This window comes from Danio rerio, chromosome 15 (assembly GCF_052040795.2).
Source record: "Danio rerio strain M-AB ecotype USA chromosome 15, GRCz13ab, whole genome shotgun sequence".
Taxonomy (NCBI): Eukaryota; Metazoa; Chordata; class Actinopteri; order Cypriniformes; family Danionidae; genus Danio; species Danio rerio.
Window position 1 is genome coordinate 13,994,626 of NC_141035.1, and position 23,889 is coordinate 14,018,514.

At 36.3% G+C, this 23,889-nt stretch overlaps 3 protein-coding genes across 9 annotated transcripts in view; 2 read left to right on the forward strand and 1 right to left on the reverse strand.

Moving 5' to 3' along the window:
- Nucleotides 1-8,439: 8,439 nt before the first annotated feature.
- fkrp (fukutin related protein) lies at nt 8,440-13,403 on the reverse strand. Of its 4 annotated transcripts, NM_001089490.1 has the most exon segments (3): nt 9,621-11,451; nt 11,484-11,684; nt 13,245-13,398. In NM_001089490.1, a coding segment is annotated over 1 exon segment (1,611 nt). In that variant the 5' UTR covers nt 11,384-11,451; nt 11,484-11,684; nt 13,245-13,398; the 3' UTR covers nt 9,621-9,772.
- On the forward strand, nt 12,976-21,255 carry si:dkey-31c13.1. Of its 3 annotated transcripts, NM_001386261.1 has the most exon segments (5): nt 12,976-13,128; nt 13,267-13,418; nt 16,210-16,329; nt 18,782-18,934; nt 20,720-21,255. In NM_001386261.1, coding segments are annotated over 5 exon segments (927 nt in total). In that variant the 5' UTR covers nt 12,976-13,001; the 3' UTR covers nt 21,095-21,255.
- Nucleotides 21,256-23,373: 2,118 nt separating this feature from the next.
- The window catches only part of strn4 (striatin, calmodulin binding protein 4), an 82,533-nt gene continuing 82,017 nt past the window's right edge, over nt 23,374-23,889 (forward strand). For both annotated transcript variants that reach the window (XR_015509104.1, XM_087283752.1), the window contains exon 1: nt 23,374-23,796. Coding sequence is in view for 1 of the 2 variants with exons in the window: in XM_087283752.1 (XP_087139878.1) it covers nt 23,512-23,796 (285 nt within the window). In the remaining variant the exon portion in view is untranslated. The remainder of the gene's footprint in view (nt 23,797-23,889) is intronic.

Sequence of the window (23,889 nt, forward strand, 5' to 3'; positions counted from 1 at the left end):
GATTACTTATTCAGCTTTTTTTTAAATGTTATAAAAATGTTTTATAAATGTGTAACCTAAACACACCAGCAGAAGGAAATTATTGGACGACAGGGTGAGAGACGTTCGTCAGTGTACTCTATGTTGACCAAATATTTATCATGGTGAAATTCAATTCAATACAATAGATGTCGTGGTGCTGCCATATTTTCAATCTGATGTAGATAAAAACAAGCTGTGAGGGCTAAAAATTGTGTGTTCAGTGCATTTAAACTGATTGTTGCTGATTAAACATCTAATACAAAGAACTTTAGCTAGACCCAAAGGAAATAAGTTATGAAAATTGTGATCTCGGACATGTATACGTTCATCACCATAGTAATAATTGTGTTTATCCCTCACAGTGTTGTTTTCAGCCACATTAAATTTTGTAAGTTTTTAATTAGTGTTTGTAGAAATCACTTCAGTTTAGCTTGCGGTTAATCAGCGAGTGCTTAAATCTGACCAAAGATCTATATTCAAACACGTGTGTATGTATGTGTGTGTGTGTATATATATATATATATATATATATATATATATATATATATATATATATATATATATATATATATATATATATATATATATATATATAATAGGGTGTTTGGTGCTTGGAATCCACACCATTAAGTCTCTCATTTATGTTTCGTTCTGTTTGATGTCATTTCAAATAACAGATGTATTATTTTAAATGAGGCATCTGTTCAGCTTTCACTCCTTTAAAAGCCTGTAGTATGTGGTGTACTGTATAGGCTTGTCATTCCAGGTGGCTGTAGTATGTCTGTGTGCATGTTTAATGAATGGTTGCTGTAAATGGTCGTTTGATGATGTCATCGGTGAAGCCAAAGAGTACTGTTAAGAGAACCTGTGAATGTACTCCACACTGACTGCAGAATAAAGTCTCTTTTTATAATGAATTAACTGTGGTGTCATCCTTTTTTCAATCACTAAAATCAGGTAGGTGCTGATTTTAGATTTTTTAGATTTGGCAATTTGGATAACAGTTGTACTTATCCTTCACAGTGAATGGTTTATCATGCAGTTCTCTGGAATTCTGAATGGTTTACCATGGGATTTTGCAATTAGATTCTTCATATATTGTGTACAGTATCTACATAAGAGCATCCAGGTTGTTTTCACAGAATAAAGCCCTGAATACTATTGAATGGCTTTATTCTGAAAAAAACAACCACCTGGATGCACTTTAACTTGCTTATTACATGGCTACTTGTCATAAAAGTTTAATATTAGACACACAACTATGCTTTGAGCATTATAGATTAAATATTTTAAGCTGACATAAAAACAGCTGAATGGAATATACACTAACCTATGTGCTATTCAAATTCAAGATACATTCAAAAAGCAGCCTTGTGACACGAGTATATAAATATGGATGTGAATGTTAGGGCTTGCATGACTACTAACTACTAGTTTCTGATAATTGATTTCTTTTCAAAACAATACTCAAGTTATTCGACTGCCTGTGTTTTGAGCTACTAGTTAAAGACAGAAAGAAATCCTTCTCAAAACGTCTTTCATTCATTTTTAGCCGAATGCAACCATTTCATAGGCCTAACATAAATTGTCAATATTACATTTTTTTTTAAAGTTACAGAGTAATATAAAAATTAAAAGCTGTACGCAGCATTGTTATTTAACATCTGTGTCATAGGCTTCCTGTATGCAAAACGAACATGTGCATCCTGTAATTCTTTACTAAGTTATTAAAGTAACTTTATTATTTAACAAGTATTCAGCTGTAATAATAGCTAAAAAGTGAAACTTTTTACTGAAACCAGTTCGGCAAGAAAAAAATGTTCTCGTTAACAATACAGCTCACCCGCAAACAATAACTACCTTGAATAAATAAATAATACATAAATAGTTAAAATTGAAAATGCATAAAAAATAATAATAATAAAGAAAAAAATTTAGGCTACGTATTACCTTTGAATTTTTTTTTTATGTAGGCTATGGAAAGTAAAAGAAGTCAGCTACACTTGAAACCTAAAATGCATATTGAAAACAAAATAAAATAATAAAATACAAAATGAGTTAATATATTAGCCTTCAACCAGCCTGGAGATGCAAACATCCAGGTGCACGCACGTAATAATCTGTTATATAACAAGTAGTTTAATTTAAAAAAAAAACTTTAATATTTGATTAGAATTTTTTTTTTTTACTTCAGAAATTAAATTGTTCAACAATTCGAGTGACAATAAACAGCCAAAGTGAAAACAAGTAAACTATGAATAAATAAAACAAATAGTTATTAAAATAAATAAAATATCTGTAGACACAGAAAACAAACAAATGCTTACATGATATTTTAACATGCTGACCATGTAGAAAAAGAAAAGAAACGCAACGGAATTATGAAAAATGCGTGCCTTGCAATGTAATCATATTATATTTACCCTGTTTTTGACAGAAATAAGGAATAAAATCGTACTTTATACAACTTTATAAAGAACACAAGTCATCCCCGCTATCATCCTTTAGCCACAGACCGTCTTTGGTCAAGCTCATGGAAGCGCATCCACGTGAGAGAGATGCAGGATTCCTCTTTGCTTTGTTGCAGTGTTGCTGGCCAAAGAAAAATTATTTCACTTCGTGTGCTAGTACCAAGGACAACAAGAAATGATTTTGCTAGTTTTGTTTGTAGAGGAAACCAATGTTCATTACGTGACCATTCAAGAGGATTCCACATGGTTTTAATGTCAGGCATATAAAATAATATAAAACTAAATCTTCAATTGTAGTTGGCTGCTTTTAACCTTTGATCGTGGAGTTTGTTGGTGCAGTGTTTGTCAACCACGGTTATGTTCAAAATTGCATGCTTCCATACAGTATAGTATGCTAAAAACTGTATGCAAATTCATAGAATTCGAAAAAAAGTATGCGAGAAGTACCCGGATGACCTACTTCTGGCAAGATTCTGAAGTGCAGATCCGATGCACGCTACACTATCCCATGAACTTATTAATGGGAGTGAATGTGAAGCGACCCAGCTGATGTGTGTTGGTCACTCAATCATGACAAAATGGTAGATGTAGTACATCCAAGTTCCATTTGTACTGTTCACATTCAGACTGTATGTAATGTACTTTTCTAACAGCCAAGTAGTATGTTTAAATTCAAATGCATTACCTAATGATTAGCAGGCAACTTTGGACGCAGCCCATGCTCCTGGAAGACCTTTGCATATTTTCCAGGTCTCCTTAACTAAACACACCTGATTCAGATCATCAGCTCATTAGCAGAGACTAAAAGTAATGAGTGTGACTGACAATGGAGACATCCAAAACATGCAGTGTTGGTGGTCCTCCAGGAATGTGGTTGAGAAACACTGAGTTAGTGTACCACTTCAGATTTTTTTCAAACTTGGTGACACTAAAATTTCATGACTCCCGAAATGCAAAACTTCTGGAGTTACTGGAGAGCCTCAGTTCTGCAGAGTTTTATTCCAGTCCTGCTCTTCCATACATAACTGTAGTTTTCAAAATAATGCCCGAAGAACTTGATAAGCTGGATCAGTGGGGTTGAAGCTGAATTCTGTAGGGCTGTGAAGTGCACCAAAGATCTACACTGATGAACCAACCATTATGGCCATCTGCCAATATACTGTACTGTTTAATGTGCTTCCAAAACCATACAAAATAGATTCAACAGCTGCATCTGAAAGATGTTCCCTCCAAGCATGCATTCCAAGGAAGTCATTAAGGCACATCTGAATCCAAATCTAGCTTTATTTCCTGACTTTACATCTGACTGGTTTTTGAAGGCAGCATAGATATAATCCTTTACTGCCTTTGATATCCCACAGTGGCCTACACTTGTGGTTGCAGTCTATACATGCCCTGAAGGCACCCTGTGGTTTCTGGCACCAGGACATTTGTGGCAAACTCTTCAAGCTCTGTGTGTTGCTATGGGTGGAGCCATTGTGGTTTGAACTTGTTAGTCTGGCACCTCCCACAAATTCTCAATTTGACTAAGATCTTAAGGAATTCAAAGGTCAGGGCAACACCTTGAGCTCTTTATCGTGCTTGCCAAGTCATTGCTGAGCAAGCTTCACTGTGTTCATTATAGCTTAAATGGGCCAATCCACCAATTAAGCACCATGAAGGATTGTACCTGGTTAACAACTAGATCCATAAGAATAACCAGACCCAGGGTTTGCCAGATCTTCCCTGTTTCCCAGAGAAACCCAACTCAGAATCAGGAGTGATAGGTAGCTTGAAAACTCCTGGCCCGAGAACATCATCTGGCTTGTTCCAACTACTTTCTCATTAAAATGTTCGTTCACCCCAAAATTTTAATTGTTAATAATTACAGACATCCATGTCATTCCAAACTCCTGAGACCTTTGTTCGGAACACAGTTAAAGATATTTTAGATGTACCCCAACCCCCCTTTCAGTAGATCAGTCAGAGTATTATTAAGTGCTAAGAATCCTTTGGAGGGCACATTAGTTAAAAAAAATTACTTTATTTAAATGTTTTTTTTTTACCTCAGTGGCAGTTTACACTACTTGACAAGTCTTGTCATTGATCTCAGTTGTAAGAGCAACAAATAGTAACTTGATTTCTAGTTGATCATTTGGAAAAGTGGCAAAAGGTATATTTTTCCAATGAGTCATCTGTAAAACTGCATCCCAATTATAACAAATACTGCAGAAGACCTGTTGGGCCCCACACGGACCCAAGATTCTCATAGAAATCAGTCAAGGTTAGTGAATGAAAAAATCATGGTTTGGGGTTACATTCAGTATGGGGCAGTGCGAGAGATCTGCAGAGTGGATGGCAACACCAACAACCTGAGATGTCAAGACATTTGTGCTGCCCATTACATTACAAACCACAGGAAATAGCAAATTCTTTAGCAGGATAGGACTCATTCTCATACATCAGCCTCCACATCAAAGTTCCCAAAAGAAAAAAGAAGGTCAAGGTGCTCCAGGATTGGCCAGCCCAGGCACCAGAAATTAACATTATTGAGCATGTCTAGGGTAGAATGGAGATTAGAAGGAAGGAGCATTGAAGATTAATCCAAAAATTCTTGAGGAACTCTGTGAGTCCTGCAAGAACACTTTCTGTGCCATTCCAGATTACTTTACTTAAGTGGCAAAACTGTTGTCTAAGCGAAGCCAGACTTCAATGTCCCAATTAAATCAATAAACCATGATTAAATCAAGGCATGATCATATTTTATTTAGGTAAAATAAGTGTAATCTAGAGGCCTTTTCCTTTCATAAAAAAAACATTTCTGATGCCAAATGATCAACTAAAAGTCAAAGTATTATTTGTTGTTCCTAAGACTTGGGTAGGCGACAAGACTTTTGCTAGACTGGCACATTTAAGTGTCATGCTTGGCTATACTGATTACGGTACAACCACAGATGTGCCTGTGTTTTGTTTCTTAAAGAGGAAGTCCTGATTGGGCACCTGGGGACTTACATCAGTGCACAGTGCTCGTGAATGTACTGAGGAAAAAAACTTGTCATTATTAAAAAAGTCATTATTTTGTGTTAATTATGCACAAAGGTATTCTCGTAGCTTTAGAATAGTTTGATTGAACCATTAAAAACATATGGACTGTTTTGGGGATTTTCTGGTGTCTTTTCAAGATTTCACCTAAAATATTGCAAATTGTTTTTTGAAGAAGAAAATCTCAAAGGACTGGGGTTACATGAAAGTAATTAATAACACAATTTTTATTTTTGAGTAAACTAACCTTTTAATCCTGAACTCTGACTTGATGAATCCTAAGTTTACTCTAGGTATGCTGGTTCCAAAAGCAGTCTTGGAAGTTCAGTCAACAGTATGATAACCTTGAACACAATAAGTTATTCTCAACAGAATATCGAAACGATGGGTCACTATGGAAGCAGACGCCAAAAAGCACAAAAGCATGTGTGCTGTCATATTGCATCCCAATGTGGTATGCCAGTTGCACTGGCTAGGAAAACGCTGCTCTCCAAAGGATTGTCAACACAATGCATAAAATCTTTGGCTGCACTCTTCCCTCCATAGAGGAGTTGTATAAGGCCTGCTGCTACAGCAAAGCACGCAACATCCTGAAAGCTCGTCCCATCCAGCATACAATCTATTTCAAATGTTTTCAAAATGGGAGACGATATAGGACTATAAAAGCTAAAACAAACAGACTAAAAAAAGTACATATTCAAGGGGTGCAATAATGAATGGACATTAAATTGAGGGTGTTTCTGGCCAAAATCATTTCAATCTTACTCACTTTATAACTTGCACTTGCCACTTTATATGCTTGGACATTAAATTGCATGTCTTTCTGGCCCACATTTTATTCACTTTTAAATTTAAAAAGCTGCCAGAAAATGCACTTGCCACTTTATACGCACATCATATGCACTTTTAGTTTTGTATTGTTACTCCTTTAATGAATATATTGTTGCAATTTTATCTTTTGATCTCGTTATTATTGTTGTTGTTTTAAATAAATAGGACTGCACTGAAGGGAAGGGCAAACGTAAATTTTGTTGTATTTTGTACAATGGCAATAAAGATTCTGATTCTGTCTGTCCCCATGAGGTAAATGTTCGAGACAACCTTCTTTCACTGCTCCTAGGTCCTGAATACCCCATCCCAATGGATTAGTCCATATCTGGCAGTGAGAACAGATTGTTTGCTTTTATTGTCTAATTAATCTAGATTTTATGATTTAACTCTGATAGAAGATAAACAATATTTAATTGACTGGTCATAATGTTTTGGCTCATGATGTCAGTGGATTAATATACTCTAAATGAAGGGGAATTAATACAAAGTTGTTTAACTTAACCCGAGATGTACAGACTAGGGCCTGTTGGCCAAAGTTGGCCTATGGTAACCTTTCATTTGGCCCACCATCCCACATGAGAAAAGAGTGAGCATGATGGGTAGGAAACTTTTTTTTTGTTTTATTTCTGAGCTGCAAAAAAGCAGACTGAAAATAATTGTTTTAATTAAATGCTGTTAGTGAATTACAGTTTTTTTTAAATATACTACTAATACTACTACTACTACAAAAAAAAAATAATATTAGTAACTCCTCACATTTATAGCTCTTTTCTGGACACTTAAAGCACTTTACACATTGAGGGGAATCTCCTCATCCACCACCAGTGTTCAGCATCCACCACACACCAGCTGATTGGTGGAAAGGAGACAGATTAATGAAGCCAATTAAGATATGGGGATAGTTAGGTGATCAGAGGTCTGTGGCCAAATTTGGGCAGGATAGCCGGGTTAAACCCCCACTCTTTTCGAAGGACATCCTGGGATTTTTATTGACCACAGAGTCGGGACCTCATTTTAACATCTGATCCGAAAGACAGTATAGGCTCAGTATAGTGAGCAGCTACGTTCACACTGCCAGGCTTAGTGCTCAAATTTGATTTTATTTCAGATTTTATCTTTTTTTGCATGGCTGTTCACACTACTTTTGTAAATGTGGCCAATATCAGATTTGCAGTGTGAACAGATCATGGTCCTAAAATGACCCGCATGCGCAAAAGAAATTACAGACAGCACAAAAGGTCAAATAATGCACATGTGATACTGTATGAAGTAAGCACGTTGTCAGATCATGCCTATATGTTTATTGCCCTTTTCACAGACAACCGTGGTGTATTTCATGAACTGTAAATGATTATACTAATATGTATTTCGGCTTTCGAAATCAAAAATAAGTCACTTGTGATTCAAATCCTTCATGTCAATTGCGGTGCGCGTTTGTTTGATCACCGGTGTAGTGAACTCATCAAGAGTTAATGAGCAGCCGCAAAAAACTGTGAAGATGGAGTTGTTTTATGTCCGTTTGCAGAGTTATTTCATTTTACTTCATTATAAATAGCAGACACGTGCAGAAGGGGGGTTTGGGTGCTCGAGCACCTGCCTTTTTTTATCTCTCTGAGAAAGTTCTCCCTCCTTTGCACACGGATGCCCCTATCCGCAACACGCACAAGGCTCTTCAGCTTTGCGATCAACCCGTGCCCCAATCGTTACCAGTTTAGCCTCCAAAATCTTTTTCAAAATGAACAACCAACTTTTTATTTTGCAATACAGAAGTGTCAGATCGGGTTATGGGATCGGTACACCTGATCAGGAAATCCCTAGTTTGCGCACTCTTGAGCTTTACAATATACTGGCCGACTTTATAAATTCAATAAGAATTTTCCTGTTTTAAAACATAAAATCAACTTGTGTAAACATAACCAACAATTTAGAAAAGCTTTTAAATCTTAAATAGATTTTCTCAATGGTACTAATGAGGTAGTGCTTCAAAAAATAAGTGTAGTATTGAGAATGTATTATGGACTACCACGCCACCTTGTGGTCGTTTTGACCTTTTACAATTTGTGTATGCTGCAACAACTTAAACACCCAAATGAAATTATGTACATTGTTTTATTTCCAAATGTTAAAACAGAACAAGTGGTACAGATGTGTCTGTTTTTTTATATTCTATGTTGTTTGTTTTTTCTAAATCATTGAACTATTTGCTGGTCATTATGTATTTACAAAGTGTATTGTACTTAACACAAACAAACAACATTTATGAAACCAATGGTGCTAAAACATAAATAAATAAATAAAAAAAAGCTAAACTCAGTTTGACAGTCAAAACAAACATTTAAACCACACAAGTACAAAGTTACGATCATGCAATATATATTTTTGGAATCAAAACAATTCGTAAAAAAACACATCCAACATTCAGTCATTGAGAGTATTCAGTCAAAATTATTACTTGGTGCAAAATATAATTAATAAAGTGTGAATGTGCATAAAACAGTAGCTTTGTTCAATGGCATTTGCACTTTTGTTCAGCTAGAACCATTTCACTGGAGTAAAATAAAACAGAATTTCAAAAGGGCATTTCAGCCTCTTTCAACATCAACATACCCTCATGTCATAATATACATCATTGAAAACATCCAAAAAAACCACCAAGCATTTTTGTGTTTAATAGAAGTCTAAACATAGACAGGTCGGCTAAACCAAGGCTAAATTTAGTCTGTCAGAAAAATATCTAATAGATCAGAATATACAAAAGTATACATGTAAACAAATTAGACACACTTCACGTGTGTAGTTATTCATTCCTGATGACTGGTCTAGTTTTGGGCTATTCTTAGACATCTATTAGTTTTCACTGACAGCACAAATTAAGCCTTGTTTTAGCCAAGCTGTCTATGTTTAGATGTCTATTAGACTTCTTTTAAACACAAATAAATCTAGCTGGGAAGTCCATCGAGGTATTATAATGGTCATTAAGTTGAAATCAGTAGAGCTCTTTCACTGTTTTAATAAGCTTTCTGGTTTGCTTATTACACATATCAAATGATTTGACATATTACCACACTTAAAAGATGAGTTAATACAGTTAGTGATGCAGGCTGGTTTGTAAAAGTGGTGTTCCTCATCTATTTACAAAAATGTTAAGTTGTGTTAGTGTTTAATTGCTACAGACATATATATATATATATATATATATATATATATATATATATATATATATATATATATATATATATATATATATATATATTTATAAAAATCTGACCTTTTTCCTTTTTTAGTCTTTGTGACATGTCTGGGATATACCAGTGTAGAAAAGTACATACTTTGACTATCTGTACTTTTACATACAGTATATTAAGAGATGTATGACTTCCCAAACAATGCACACACAATAAATAACACACACAATAACTTCCTGATTGCTACGATCCAAATGTGCGACTTCTGTCTAGTCTTTTCTTGGCAGGGTTTGGGTACTGGGGGTTCTCAATAACCCCTTCTCCAAATTTGAGTTCCAAGAAGGCACGATGGTTGTTCGGACCATAAGTGGTAATGCCAGCAAATGGCATTGGCACCAGGGGTTGCAGGAAATGCTCTGAGAACTCCACATCTTGTTTGTGCTCAGTCCAAGTGTCCCTGGTCATAACTCCATTACGGGGGTAAAATGGCCATAAATCAACATGCAAATGGTTGGTTTCGCTGTACTGAACACGGTAGAAATCGCCTTCAACAGCTCGCTCCCACACATAGCCGTTAGCATCAACCAGAGAACCAGAGTCAAGATTCTTTAGGTAGTCGCAATTTGGGACATCCTCCAAGTAGATGCCCAAGTCTACATCATAGTCCCATGGGATTATATCTTGGTGTCTGGCAGCTCCCAATAAGGATCCCCCTTCCAGCCAGTAGCGCACACCAGAGCTTTCGAGAATGTTGATCACGTATTTAGTGGTCTCTCTGAGGGCACGTAAGCAGCAAGGTGGAGTCCAGCGCTCAATGTAAAGATATTCCGGTGTGTCATCTCGAACTGTCCCGAAACATCGCGCAGTCTCTTTACTGCAGCCAAACCACTGATCTCTACCATCAGGCAAGATCAGGCGCTTCAGGCCAAAGCTGCGCATGAGGTGATTAGTGGCATCTTTCAGGCGACTATCAGCTTTCCACTGGTTGTGTGCAGAGCTAAACAAAGGCCGATGACTGGCTGAGAATGAAGGTCCCTCCAGGAGTTTAACCTTCCAGCCTCGAAGAGAAGTTTGGACAAACAAGGAAGACATCAGGGGGCGCCCTAAGGGAACTGAGAGATTGAAGAGGTCCTCAGTGCGAATAAGAACAACAGCGTCTCCCTGCAGAGCTGTGCAGACGCTACCACTGCTCCCTGAGGCCGCAGGGCTGTAAGTGGCAGTCCATTCCCGCAGATTGACCCGAAGATGAAGGCACTGCACTGAAGAGCGGGTCAGCACTGGTGCAGCAACCAGTCGGACCGGCCCACCACCTTCCCCTTCCAGCTCCCGAATGAGACGCTCAACTTGTCGACCATGGTCCAGCTCCACACCATCAGGAACTAACAAAGAAAACTCTGTCTGCACGTTGAACTCGGGACGGTGAGTTTGTGGAGGCTGGTCAGGACTTGGGGACATCACCAGCAGCCGTGCTCCCTCTGGAAGAGCCAAAGGAGGGTACGGTGAATTTTCAGCAACTGCGAGGAAGGGTAATTCTGGTCTCTGCCGCAGAAAGGAGCGTGCAACATCACCAACATAGTTTTCAAAATCTTCAAATTCCCGAACCAGGATCGTGACGCGTGGACCACGCATGTTTCCCTCAAGACCTCCTAATTTAACACCTCCAACCATGCTTCCACCAACGAGGTTACCCATCGCTCCTAGGCCTGACACAGGAAGAGAGGCTTTCTTTAAGCCTTTACCTTGCTCTCGACGCTTCTCCATCATTTGCTGCTGAGCCCGCGAGACGTAATACAAGATGAGCAAGTTTAAAATGATTGCTCCAGTTAACAGAGCCTGGCAAAAACTGATACGCATTATGGCTCTTGTGGTTTTATGGCAGAAAGAGTAAATTAAATCTCAGATTATTCTGAATGTCATAACATGTCCAAATTAGTGAAAACCTCAACATTAACATCCTAGTCTGGCCAAAAGTGATGCTGAAAGTGGACAGTGTTTGAGGTGAATATTTGATGAAGCATCTTTGACTTGATCAGTTTCCACTCATGTCTTCCTCTCTGTCAGCTGATCCCATTCAGAAAAAAAGACTGATGGACTGACTCCATTATCAACCAGATTGGCTTTAGTTCTCCATAGTCCGTTAATTAAATGCTATAGGCTACATGGAGAAAAACAAAACAACATTTTAATAAACAACTTCTCTTTCCAAAGCACAAGGTTATTGTACAGTTTAAGCTTGTACTACAAAATCCCCATTAGCCACTACTTTTAATTCTACCAACAAACGTGACCTAGAAATTTACGTTAGGCTATAGAGATGCTCAAATGCTGCTGTCCCAATTAAAGATGAGCTCCAGATAACCTACATTCACGTATTGCAGATTGCAAACTCAAATTTGCTCACTCGAGACAGTTCATCCAAATATAGAACAGGCATGCAAAATTAAACCTAAACAAGCATACAATCGTGCATTCACGCAAATCTATACAGCCTCTGATTTTGACAGCCTTTACAAACATACACAGAGACAACTCGTTATGCAAAACTGTTTACGTCACGGTTGAGAGAACTAACATTTTACAGTGGATTCAACATTTTCCTCATCAGCAGATTGTTTGCTCGCCGTTCTCGCTATTCTTCCCCATGCTTATTCGGAAATGAGAAGAGGAAGCTCGAGAGGAGACCTCAATATAGCAGGAAGCTAAAGCCACTGGGTCTCTTCGATCAAGCCCATTAGAAATAGAGCGAGAGGGCAGAGCGTCAAGGAAAGTGACAAGCGAGTTCTGAAATGGGCGGGGCTTATCAGCAACCATACGAGTTTGGACATATTTCTTATTTTAATACTTTACAGTGCATTCTCTGTGAGAAAGATTATTTACTAGTTACTTACAAATTTGATGTGTTCCTTTATAAAATATTAATAACTGCTGATACAAAATAAAATACTTATTTTAAAAAATGCTACAATTTTACAGTGCAGTGATGTAAAATGTTATAGGTAAAATATGTAATATTTCGTTTATTAACTGGTGATTCGAGAATATTTTACATATATTTAGAAATTATAACATATGTAGACGTGTAACAGTGCCGCGCGATAAGTGTTACTTTTCTCAGCGTAAATTAGAATGGACCAATCACAATCATTTGCAATACTCGGACTCGTTTTTTTTATTTTATAATTTTATTTAGGTTTCTGAGCTGAATTTCTAAAAGTGTGTGAGCCACAAATCAATCTAATCAATAAATTACACGATTGTGTGATTGTGTTTTATGTAAAACAAAACAAAAACGCTTTATAAAGATTCTAATCAAATTAGATAATAAAAAATAACAGCAACTTTTTAGATTTTGGTAGATTTCTCGGTGTCATTTTTAGCAAAGAAAAATAAAAGAGTAGAAGTGGCTTCGGCCGGAAGTGACGAGAGTTCTTTAAACTCTTGCGCGAAAAAAACAACAACAATTGGTGCAGAAATGGCGGCCGGTTATATTCAAAGGTTCCCCTCAAAGCGGTGTTTCGAACGTAATTTTAAGAGTTATGTACATGACACGATGACAAAGTTCGTCGTTTGGACAAAAGACAGGTCTTTCGGTGTGGAGGGTAAGCTTGTGTTACTCTTTGTGTTAATCTTAAATGAGCCAGGCTGCAGTTATTCAAACATTCAAACAAGGCATTAGCAAGCCGCGTCGTTTCTCTGAGAACACATATTTACTTACTGTAGCTAACTTGCTTTTACAGATCCCAAACTAGGATCCAAATGTATTGTATGGGAACTCCAATACGTTCCTTTTGACGGGATACCCTTTATGTTGGTGGGAAGGATGGTCTACTCCTGTCACCGAGGCGCAGACAAGCACAAACACCAAAAACAGAAGAGACAGGAACAGCTGGTATGTCGATAAATAGTTACGTACGTAAGTTGTCAAAATTCTTACACACACACACACACACACACACACACACATATATATATATATATATATATATATATATATATATATATATATATATATATATATATATATATATATGAATTTAGACAACTTACTTACGCAAGTATATATATATATATATATATATATATATATATATATATATATTGTTTTATGAATATTTCCCAAATGATGTTTAACAGATTCAGGATATTTGCACATTATTTTCTATAATATTGTTTTTTCTTCTGGAGAAACTGATTTGTTTTATTTTGGCTAGAATAGAAGCAGGTTTAAATATTTTGAAACCTATTTTAAGGTCAATATTAGCCCCCTTAAGCAATACGTTGTGTGATTGTCTGCAGAAGAAACTACTGTTATACAATGACTTGCCTAATTACCCTAATTAAGCCTTTGAATCACATTTTAATCTGAATGCTTGTATTTTGAAAAATATCTCTAAATAATTATGTGCTGTCATCAAGGCAAAGATAAAAGAAATTTCTTATGAATGAGTAATTAAATCTATTATGTTTACAAATGTGTTGAAAAAAAATCTTTCCATTAAACAGTAATTGGAGGGAAAGGGGCCGCTAATAATTCAGGAGGGCTAATAATTTTGACTTTAACTGCATATATACAGTTAAAATATTTTCCACTTTGCAAAGGAAAGTCAAATGTGTACAACTAGAAAGAGAAAAAAAATACAATAGAAAAAAATATGAAACAAACTGTGCTTTAAGCATCTTCACTGTAAGAAAAAAACTTTAGAAAAAGTCGTTCAGTCAAGAGCAGTGAGGGATTTTGTCCTGTTGTTTGATTAATAATAATAAAAACAGGCGACAGCATAACTATCGCGCCTGTCACTTTAATGTTTTCTCTTTCACATGTCTTTTGATTCTCAACTTGTTTGTTTATAAAACAAAAGAGGGTTAATATGGATAATAACTAAACACAGCGTTTTGACACCTATTTGACCATTAAAGCTCTCGCATTGATGACTTTAGATGTGTGTGCTCTGCTTGTCTCTGAGCGCACAGTCTGCGAATGAGACCGAATGCTGACCGCATGCTGTGTGTGTGCCGCACACACACAGCTGCAGCATGCGGTCTCTTTTGCACTTTAAAAACATGAATGAATCGAATGTTCATCAATGAATGATGTGCATCCCGTGCTGCAAACGTTACATTACAGTACATGTTTTTAGTCATTTTTAGGTGAGACTGACTGAGCTTTGCAGAGCAACAAATGTGTACAACAAGAAAGAGGGTGGTATATGAATATTTTCATCTCTATTATTGATTTTCATAATCTTTGGAAACCGAAATCGAATTTTCGATTAATTTCACAGCCCTAATAAATATATATATATATATATATATATATATATATATATATATATATATATATATATATATATATATATATATATATATATATACACTACATGATTGAAAACAACCTATTAACCTTCTTTATGCTCTATTAAAATGCTTTAAACTCTCTTAAAATGCTCACATAGTCACAGTCGCTAAGCGGAATGAACCGCCAACTTATCCAGCATGTGTTTTATGTAGCAGATGCCCTTCCAGCTGCAACCCATCTCTGGACACATCCATACACACTCATTCACACACATACACTACGGACAATTTTTTAGCCGACCCAACTCACCCGTACCGCATGTCGCTGGACTGTGGGGGAAACCCATGCGAACACAGGGAGAACATGCAAACTCCGCACAGAATCGCCAACTGAGCCAGCCGAAGCTCAAACTGGCGACCTTCTTGCTGTGAGGCGACAGCACTACCTACTGCGCCACTGCGTCACTAGCTTATTTATTGCAAAAGCTTATCATTAGTGCTGGGCAAAGTTGAATCGCATCCAGAATAAATGTTTGTTTGTTTTTAGTGTTATCAAAATACTGGAATTTATTACCAAACGGTACTAAAATTTTAAAAACATCCATTTAAGCGCAACATTTAAGCGCTGTTAAGCTTGTTCTTAAACAGCGTTGATTTGCCATTGTGTTCATGCGCTCAGCAAAAACACACTGTGATTGGCCATGAAGGTCATCTGTTCACCGAACTCACTGTTTACTGAGTGTAATCACAGATACTGGGAAACTGGAGCATTTAAAGCGACTAAGATCAGTCGATTCATCAGCGAATTGCTCAGATGTCAGCTTATTAACAGACCAGCTGTTCTTCTCGGCTTTAAAATGCTCCAGTATCCCTGTATCTGTGTTTACACAAATTGCTTCATGTAGTTTGTTGTTAGGACACAGGGTAACAATGTAATCTGCTCACCTAATGTTTATGTTTGTAATATTTTATTTCCTAATTAATAACCCCCTAATGTGGAACTCTTGGGTGCTGAAATATAAATGGCTAAACTGGCATTGGGGCAGGTTAAAGGGACTAAAACTAAAACAGAAGTTCCGTTACGGAAAACACATTTTCAAAGCAGACTATCAGACTGTAGCATTTTTCAGATGAACAAGTTCACTAAGGATGTTTCTTCAATATCTTCAAACATATTAGGGTATTTTTTACTTTTTAGAAGAGTCTAAAACAGCACCTTTAACCAAAAAACACAATTAACTATATTGTTTGTTGCCCAATTAAAAACACAATTGTATATTGAAAAAATATAATCTAATAGGATGATTAAAAATAAGAGAATAATAATAATATAATAAAATAATTAAACAAAACAAAAATTAACTGTATATTTTTATTGTCCTCAGCTTGATGACAGCTCAGACCATAGTAATAAAGAGAAGCGACGTCGTCTCCGGGTCTCCAAGAAACTGGACTGTCCAGCCAGAATATACGTGGTCCATTTAATCAGATTCCCTGATTACAAGGTTTTTTGGTTTTTATATTTCTTATATAATCGAACTAAATAACTGTAAACAAACATTCTTAAACTGGGATGTTGTTTTCTGTTATAATTTCAAGTAATACCAGTTTTATAATTTTAGTGCCCTGAACTTTTAATGCCTAGAGCATAGGTCTCAAGCTTGATTCCTGGAGGGCCGCAGCTCTGCACAGTTTTGTTCCAACCCTAATAAAACACAGCTGGTCCAAATAATCTGTGTTCAAGACTACTAGAGACTATAAAGCAGATGTGAGTTGGAGATGGTTGAAGCTACACTATGCAGAGCTGCAGCTCTCCAGGAATTGAGTTTTGGTCCATTGGCCTAGAATAGGAGTGTCCAAACTCGGTCCTGGAGGGCCTGTATACTAAACATTTTAGCTCCAACTTGCCTGAACATACCTGCGTGGATGTTTCTAGAAAGCCTAGTAAGAGCTTGATTAGCTAGCCCAGGTGTGTCTAATTGGGGTTGGAACTAAACTTTACAGGACACCGGCCCTCCAGGACCAAATGTGGACACCCCTGACCTAGAACAAAGAAAATATTTTTAAATATGTGTGATTCAGTATGATGGTATGTTTGTTTTTTTGCCTGTAACACAAACTTTCATCAAATTTAAGATACATTTTATCTATGGTCGACAATAATTAGGTATTTAGTGCTGGGCAAAGAGTTATTAAAAACTTAGTCAAGTCAAGCTTTGCTGTCATTTTGCTACATGTGTGGACATACAGAGGAACGAAATGTCGTGACTCGCAGGACCACGATGTTACATAAATTATTCATGAATACAAACAACGCTGGACATAAGAGCTATTTAAAAAAAAAAAAAAAAAAAGAAACCTATGCATATCTAACGAAACACAAAACTTAACTATACACATGAGACAAGAGAGGTATTAAAGGTTGAAGCAAGCAGTGCAACATGATTGTGGTACTTTTATAATTTAATTTATATAATATATATAATCTATTTATAATAAAATTTTAGTAAATATTGTTTTCATTATTGAGTTCTTGTAAGATGGAGTTTAAATAAAGTGTCAGGTGCATGAGAGAGAAGTGTTTCTACAGGTGGTTTGTCAAGCCCACTCAGTTGTATAAAGCACAATTTAAAACAATTTGAAAATAAAAGTATTTGACATAAGATGTGTATTACACATACATAAACTAAACATTTTTGTTGCACAGATAATAAAATGTGTATATATGATGTGTCATACATGTATATCTATTTTAAATCTAAATGGTTACTCAAATATATGCATGTGCTTTTATTTATACGTAATAAATATACACAATACACACATATGTGAAAACAAACGTTTGTTTTTGATGTGATTAATCATGATTATTCTTTGACCACCAGCCCCAATTATATTAAATATTATTATTATTATTATTATTATTATTATATTTTATTCGAAAGCAAAATTAGCTATTTATCAAAATGTAAATATTGTATGGCTGCAGAAAATATAATTTTAGCATCGATGTTATAAATGAGCACATTTATAATAATCTTCACATATTACAGTCACATCGCAGCATCTCCTTTGTCCATTCAGGAACTTTATTGAGCATTTCACAAAGATTAAATGCATTTATTCTAAAAATGATCAATTGTTTCCAAAAAGTAATGGAGCTTTTTAATTAATTAGGTGAAATGTTTTCAGTATAGCAATTTATCACAAAACATCATCATGTCAGATTTTTTGTTTAGCTCTAATATGTATTCAATGTCTTGGGCAATGTTAATATAGAATGTAATGCCGTGTTTGTGTATGTGTATGCATGCATGTAATGAATGCTGCAGTATGTTATACACTTTACAGTGCTTAGCATATATAAGTACACCCCTCACAAATCTATCTTTCATTTCATATTTTTATTAGGAAACTATACACTATTATACTTGTGCATATACATTAGACAAGTCAGTACTAAAGCCAAATCTGGAGCTTGTCTTACAAAATAACTAGTACACCCAAAAATATGTGTTAGAAAAATATTAAATACAAATTTAGAACAAATAGGAAAAATCAATACAGTAAAGTCAATTTAGTTTTTTTTTTTTTTTAGGTTGTGTTTGCAATATTTTGCGTAAATTTAATTGTATTACCTTTCAATTTCTCAATATGTTTGGTGACTAAAATACTAGTTTAATAAATATTATCTGTTTACTAAATCTCTGTCGTTTAAATGCACCAAAATACATTGCCTATATTCACTGAAAAATAGATAAAAATATTAGTTTTCAAAATGGGGTGTACTCAATTATGCTGAGCACTGTATGTAAAGAAAAATAGTCAGAGAGATGGTAAATAAAAATCAAGAGTGAGGGAGGAAAATAAGAAATGCATCAGTGTAAATAGGAAAATTAAAATGGGTATTGTTGCCTACAAGTAAGAAAAGGAGTTGGCATTGTTGTGTTTTTTCAGATACCTGAAAACATTCCTAAACAGAGGAAGGCGAGCGCTTGCCAGCTAAGACGTGCCATAGCATCAAACCCATCTGCAGTTAAGTTTGATGAGCAGTATGTTGCTTACTTCCCAGGGGTTGATGAGCACAAAAAACATACTGTGGTTGGAGAGGTCAGTCACGCATTTTTTGAAACATCGTCAAACTTTTTTTTTAGCACTTAAGGTGAATTGGAGTTTACATTAAGCCTGTAACAATAATCAATGTTTTGACTTATCACACACCACATGCACATGAGCTCTATCATTTTTGGTGATGATGTACACTTAATACCCATATATAAAAAAAAAACATTCTAGCAACATTTTAGCTTTGTGCAACATCTGTCTCTATTGGAGGTGTCAGTATGATAAAAAATTTACTATTGCATTTACTATAAATTACTATCTACTATCTGGTAGCAGATATAGCAGCCTGTTACTTTTAGCTTTCTTTTTTCTTTTTGTTAACATTTATTATTTATTTATTTAGGATAGACATTTTTACATTCTGATTTCAATGCCCAATTGCTAAAATTACTTTAAATGAAATATTTTTAAGAATAAAATGTGTGCTTTAGAAGAATGCACTTGCATTATGCATATACACTAACTGCCACTTTATAAGGTACGCCTGTCCAACTGCACGTAATGCAAATTTCTAATCAGCCAATCATATGGCAGCCACTCAATGCATTTAGGCATGGGATTTTCACGCACAACCTCTAAATCTTTAGGGTTTAAAATATCCAGTGAGTGGCAGTTCTGTGGGTTGGAAATACCTTGTTGATGCCAGAGGAGAATGGCCATACAGTTTGAGCTGATAGAAAGGCAACAGTAACTTAAATAACCACTCGTTACAACCTAGGTATGCAGAAGAGCTTGTCTGAATGCACAACACTTCTAACCTTGAGGCAGATGGGCTACAGCAGCAGAAGACCACACCGGGTGCCACTCCTGTCAGCTAAGAACAGGAAACTGAGGCCCCGTTTACACTAATGTGTTTTCGTTTTAAAACGCATAAGTTTTGCTATGGTTACGCCATCCGTCCACACTACGCCGGAGTTCTCGATCGCCAAAAATATTGTTGGCTAACAATAACCAAATGCCGAGTGAAACACATGCTTTCTGTTTATACTAGAACTCGCATGCCTAGAGTGCGCGAATGGTCACATGATATATGTTTTTGGTGGTGTAGTGTGGATGGAAATGTGTTCAGAAATGCTGGGTGAAGCGCTAGTGTGGACGCGGATCGTTTTTGATCTAAAACGCCGTTTTAAAACTAAAACGCACTAGTGTAAACGGGGCCTGAGTCTACAATTCGCACAGAGTATTCACACTCCGAGTATTGTTGCTGACCGTGTCAATCCCTTTATAACCACAGTGTACCCATCTTCTGGTGGCTACTTACAGCAGGATAACATGCCATATCATCTCAGACTAGTTTCTTAAACAAGACAATGAGTTCACTGTACTCAAATGGCCTCCACAGTCACCAGACATCAACCCAATGAAGCACATGGGATGTGGTGGAACGAGAAATTTGCTACATGGACAAGTCTGCAGCAACTGTGTGATGCTATCATGTCAATATGGACCAAAATCACTGAGAATTATATCTAGTACCTTGTTGAATCTATGCCACAAAGTATTAAGGCAGTTTTTAAGTCAAAAGGGGGTTTAACCCGGTACTAGTAAAGTGTACCTAATAAAGTGGCAGGTGAATGTATGTAGTGTACATATATTGTCATTCTGACATTATATAATGAGTGGCATAAATTAGTCTTAAAATGACAATATTGTTTATCGCAGTATTTTGGTGCAGTATATCATACATCTAAAAAAGTTATTGTGACAGGTTTAGTTTACATAAATAATTACGTCTCTATAACTGTTCTATGACATTATTGATTTCTTTAGGCCACAGAGATCCAAGAGACAGTGGACACTACAGTGCAGAAACCTATTGAGACATTAGTTGATGATGGCAACACACCAACCCAAGACGACGACACCAACAGAATAAAACAGAAACAACAAAAGTGTGAGAGCTTACTCCGAGAGATTTCTGAACTTACTTCTGATCTACATGATGAGCTGTTTTTGGACTCGTTGACTGTTCGATTAAAGGACCTTTTGGAGGACGTGAGGTGTCATACGTCTCATGATGCCACACTTCCTGTGCCTTACACGCCTCCATGCAAAAAACGGAAATGCCTTGAACCCCTTAATGCAATCCCCGAAAATCATCCATCCACTGCTGTGGAAGATTTGGCCGTCATGGAAAAGCAGTGAAGGCAAACTTCAAGATTTTTTATTTTTTTTTGCTTGTAGAGTTATTTAATACTTGCATGTCATTTGTTGTTGTGCCTTGTGTCAATTCTTTACAATTTGTTTGCCTTTGGGTAAAATAAATCCAAACTTATAAAAAAAATGAATTTGTCTGAAAAAATGAATATCATTGGCATTGTTTTTCAAGGTTGTTAATGTTATGGTTGGCATTGTGTTTGTTTTTGTGACTAGTATCTGAGTAAAAATACACGTTTTTACCATTTTTTTTCTGTATTGTGTAGATACTGCTAATACTAAGTTCAGTCTGCATTTACACCATTTTTAGCCTACCTTTTTTATTTTAGGAGATTTGTGTTGGGTTTATTTAACCATTATCTTGATGCATGGGTTCTTTCAAACACAGCTAACCAGTTTTATTAATGACCACAAAACTCCAATAATTATAAATTAAATATAAAAAAGAAGACTATTACAGCTTAGTTCCACTCAGCATATTGCAAAGAGACATTTGAAAACTTTTTTGAGGGTGAATAATTCTAAAGTTATTTATGGATATTGTCTTTTAAGCTTTCGGTATATTGGCAAGTTGTTTTTTGTTTTTCCCTGTCTGTTAATGCTAGAAGGGATGTAGCTGTGGTCGGAAGTTAATGAGAATTATTTGTATTATTTTGACAAATTACCTGTTTATTGTATATTAACGTCTATCCCAACCCTGAACTCAGTCATCACAGTACCGTTAAAAAAAAACAGTCATTATGAGTATTGTTCATATTTTTTATTCAATTATCTAAACATTTTATTGTAACAATGTCTACACCTACTCCAACTCTAAACTCAACTGTTACAGTACCATGAAAACAGTCATTATAACGAGTATTGTTCATATTATTTATTCAATTATCCCTCCATTTTATTGTATTAATGTCTACACCTACTCCAACTCTAAACTCAACTATCACAGTATTGTGGAAAGTCATTAGAACGAGTATTATTCAATTATCCATTAATTTTATTGTATTAACATCTACATCTACTCCAACCCTTAACGCAACCATCAAAGTACCATTAAAAACAGTCATTATGAGTATTGTTCATATTATTTATTTATCTATACATTTTATTGTAATAATGTCTACACCCACTCCAACCCTAAACTCAACCATCACAGTATCATGAAAACAGTCATTATAACGAGTAGTTTTCATTATTTAATCAATTATCTATTCATTTTATTGTATTAACGTCTACTACGCCTACTCCAACCCTAAATTGAACCATCACAGTACCACGAAAACAGTCATTATATTGAGTATTGTTCTTAATATTTATTCAATTATCCATTCATTTTATTGTATTAACGTCTGCGCCTACCGCAACCCTGAACTCAACCATCACAGTACCATAAAAACAGTCATTATAACGAATGTTGTCCGTATTATTTGTTCAATCATCCATTAATTTTATTGTATTAACATCTACGCCTACTCCGACCCTAAACTCAACTATCAAAGTACTGTGAAAAGTCATCATAACGAGTATTGTTCATATTATTTATTCAATTATCCATTCATTTTGTTGTATAAATGTCTACGCCTACCCCGATTCTAAATCCAAACATCACAGTAATGTAAATAAAATATTAAATATTGTTGTACAGTGTCACAAAAATGATGCTATATTGATATACGTTTTCGTAGCTGTATCCTTTTTTTATTGTTGAATCCAGGAACATGCATAACAGTACATAATTATAAAATACTAAATCAATAAGTGACATTGACAAAAGATACAGTACAATATGGAACAATGGAAATAAGATAAGAGAAATAAAAATGAGAAAACAAACGATAAATTACAAGGATTAATTTAAATTTACTTTTACGAAGAACTTAAAAGCAGAGCATATTTTGAGTTTTTAAAGCTTCTCATTAGTCCCTGAAATCAACTTCTTGTAATTTTCCGTAACGTTATCTTGTTTAACGAAGACCACAAAGGCAGGTTTACTTTTTAGCTGTAGCTCTTCTTGCCTTTTTTAACTTCCCAGGTTCTGCAGGTTGCAATGTTTCAATCTTATATCTTCTAGACTTTACCCTGTCCATCCGACGAGATTTTGCGCTACTTCCGGCCGTACGGAGCTGTATGTTGTTCGAAGCTTCATGGAGCTTTTGGATCCACCAAGCGCCCCCATGTGGCAAACGGCTTTATGGCCTGTAATTAGCGGTCATGAAGTAGTAACGCATGCAGCTAGTCTGGGGTAGGAGTGGATCACTATTTGGCACTTCAGTGTGTATGAGACAGTGCTCGCCTATCTGTACCAGGCAGGAAAACGGGAGAGGGCTTCGGTGGAGACTTCAAGCATCGGGGCGGCTCATTCTTCAGCTTTTCCACCTCCTGGCTCCGGCGACAGCTCGAACGCTCTGATGGAGGCGGAAAGATCCGGAGGGATGGCGGGCGGGACGAGTCAGAGCCCCGCGGGAAGTGGAACTGGGCGCAATCCTAACGGGCCGAAGGCTGTGCTCGGTCCCGCTCCCTCCGCAGTAGCAGCCGCCGCGGCCGGGCCAATGGCCGGATCCTCCCAGCCGCGAGATCAGCAGGACGGGGACGCAGGCCTCTCGCTGCCCGGGATCTTACATTTCATCCAATATGAATGGAGCCGCTTTCAAGCTGAGAAATACCGCTGGGAGGCCGAGCGAGACGAGCTGAGGGTAAAAGCAGCGTTTCTTTAATCACTTGTTTTGGTCTCTTCCTCTAGACGAATTCCTGGAGGAAGAGCACATTTACAGTTAAGACGCAAGGGA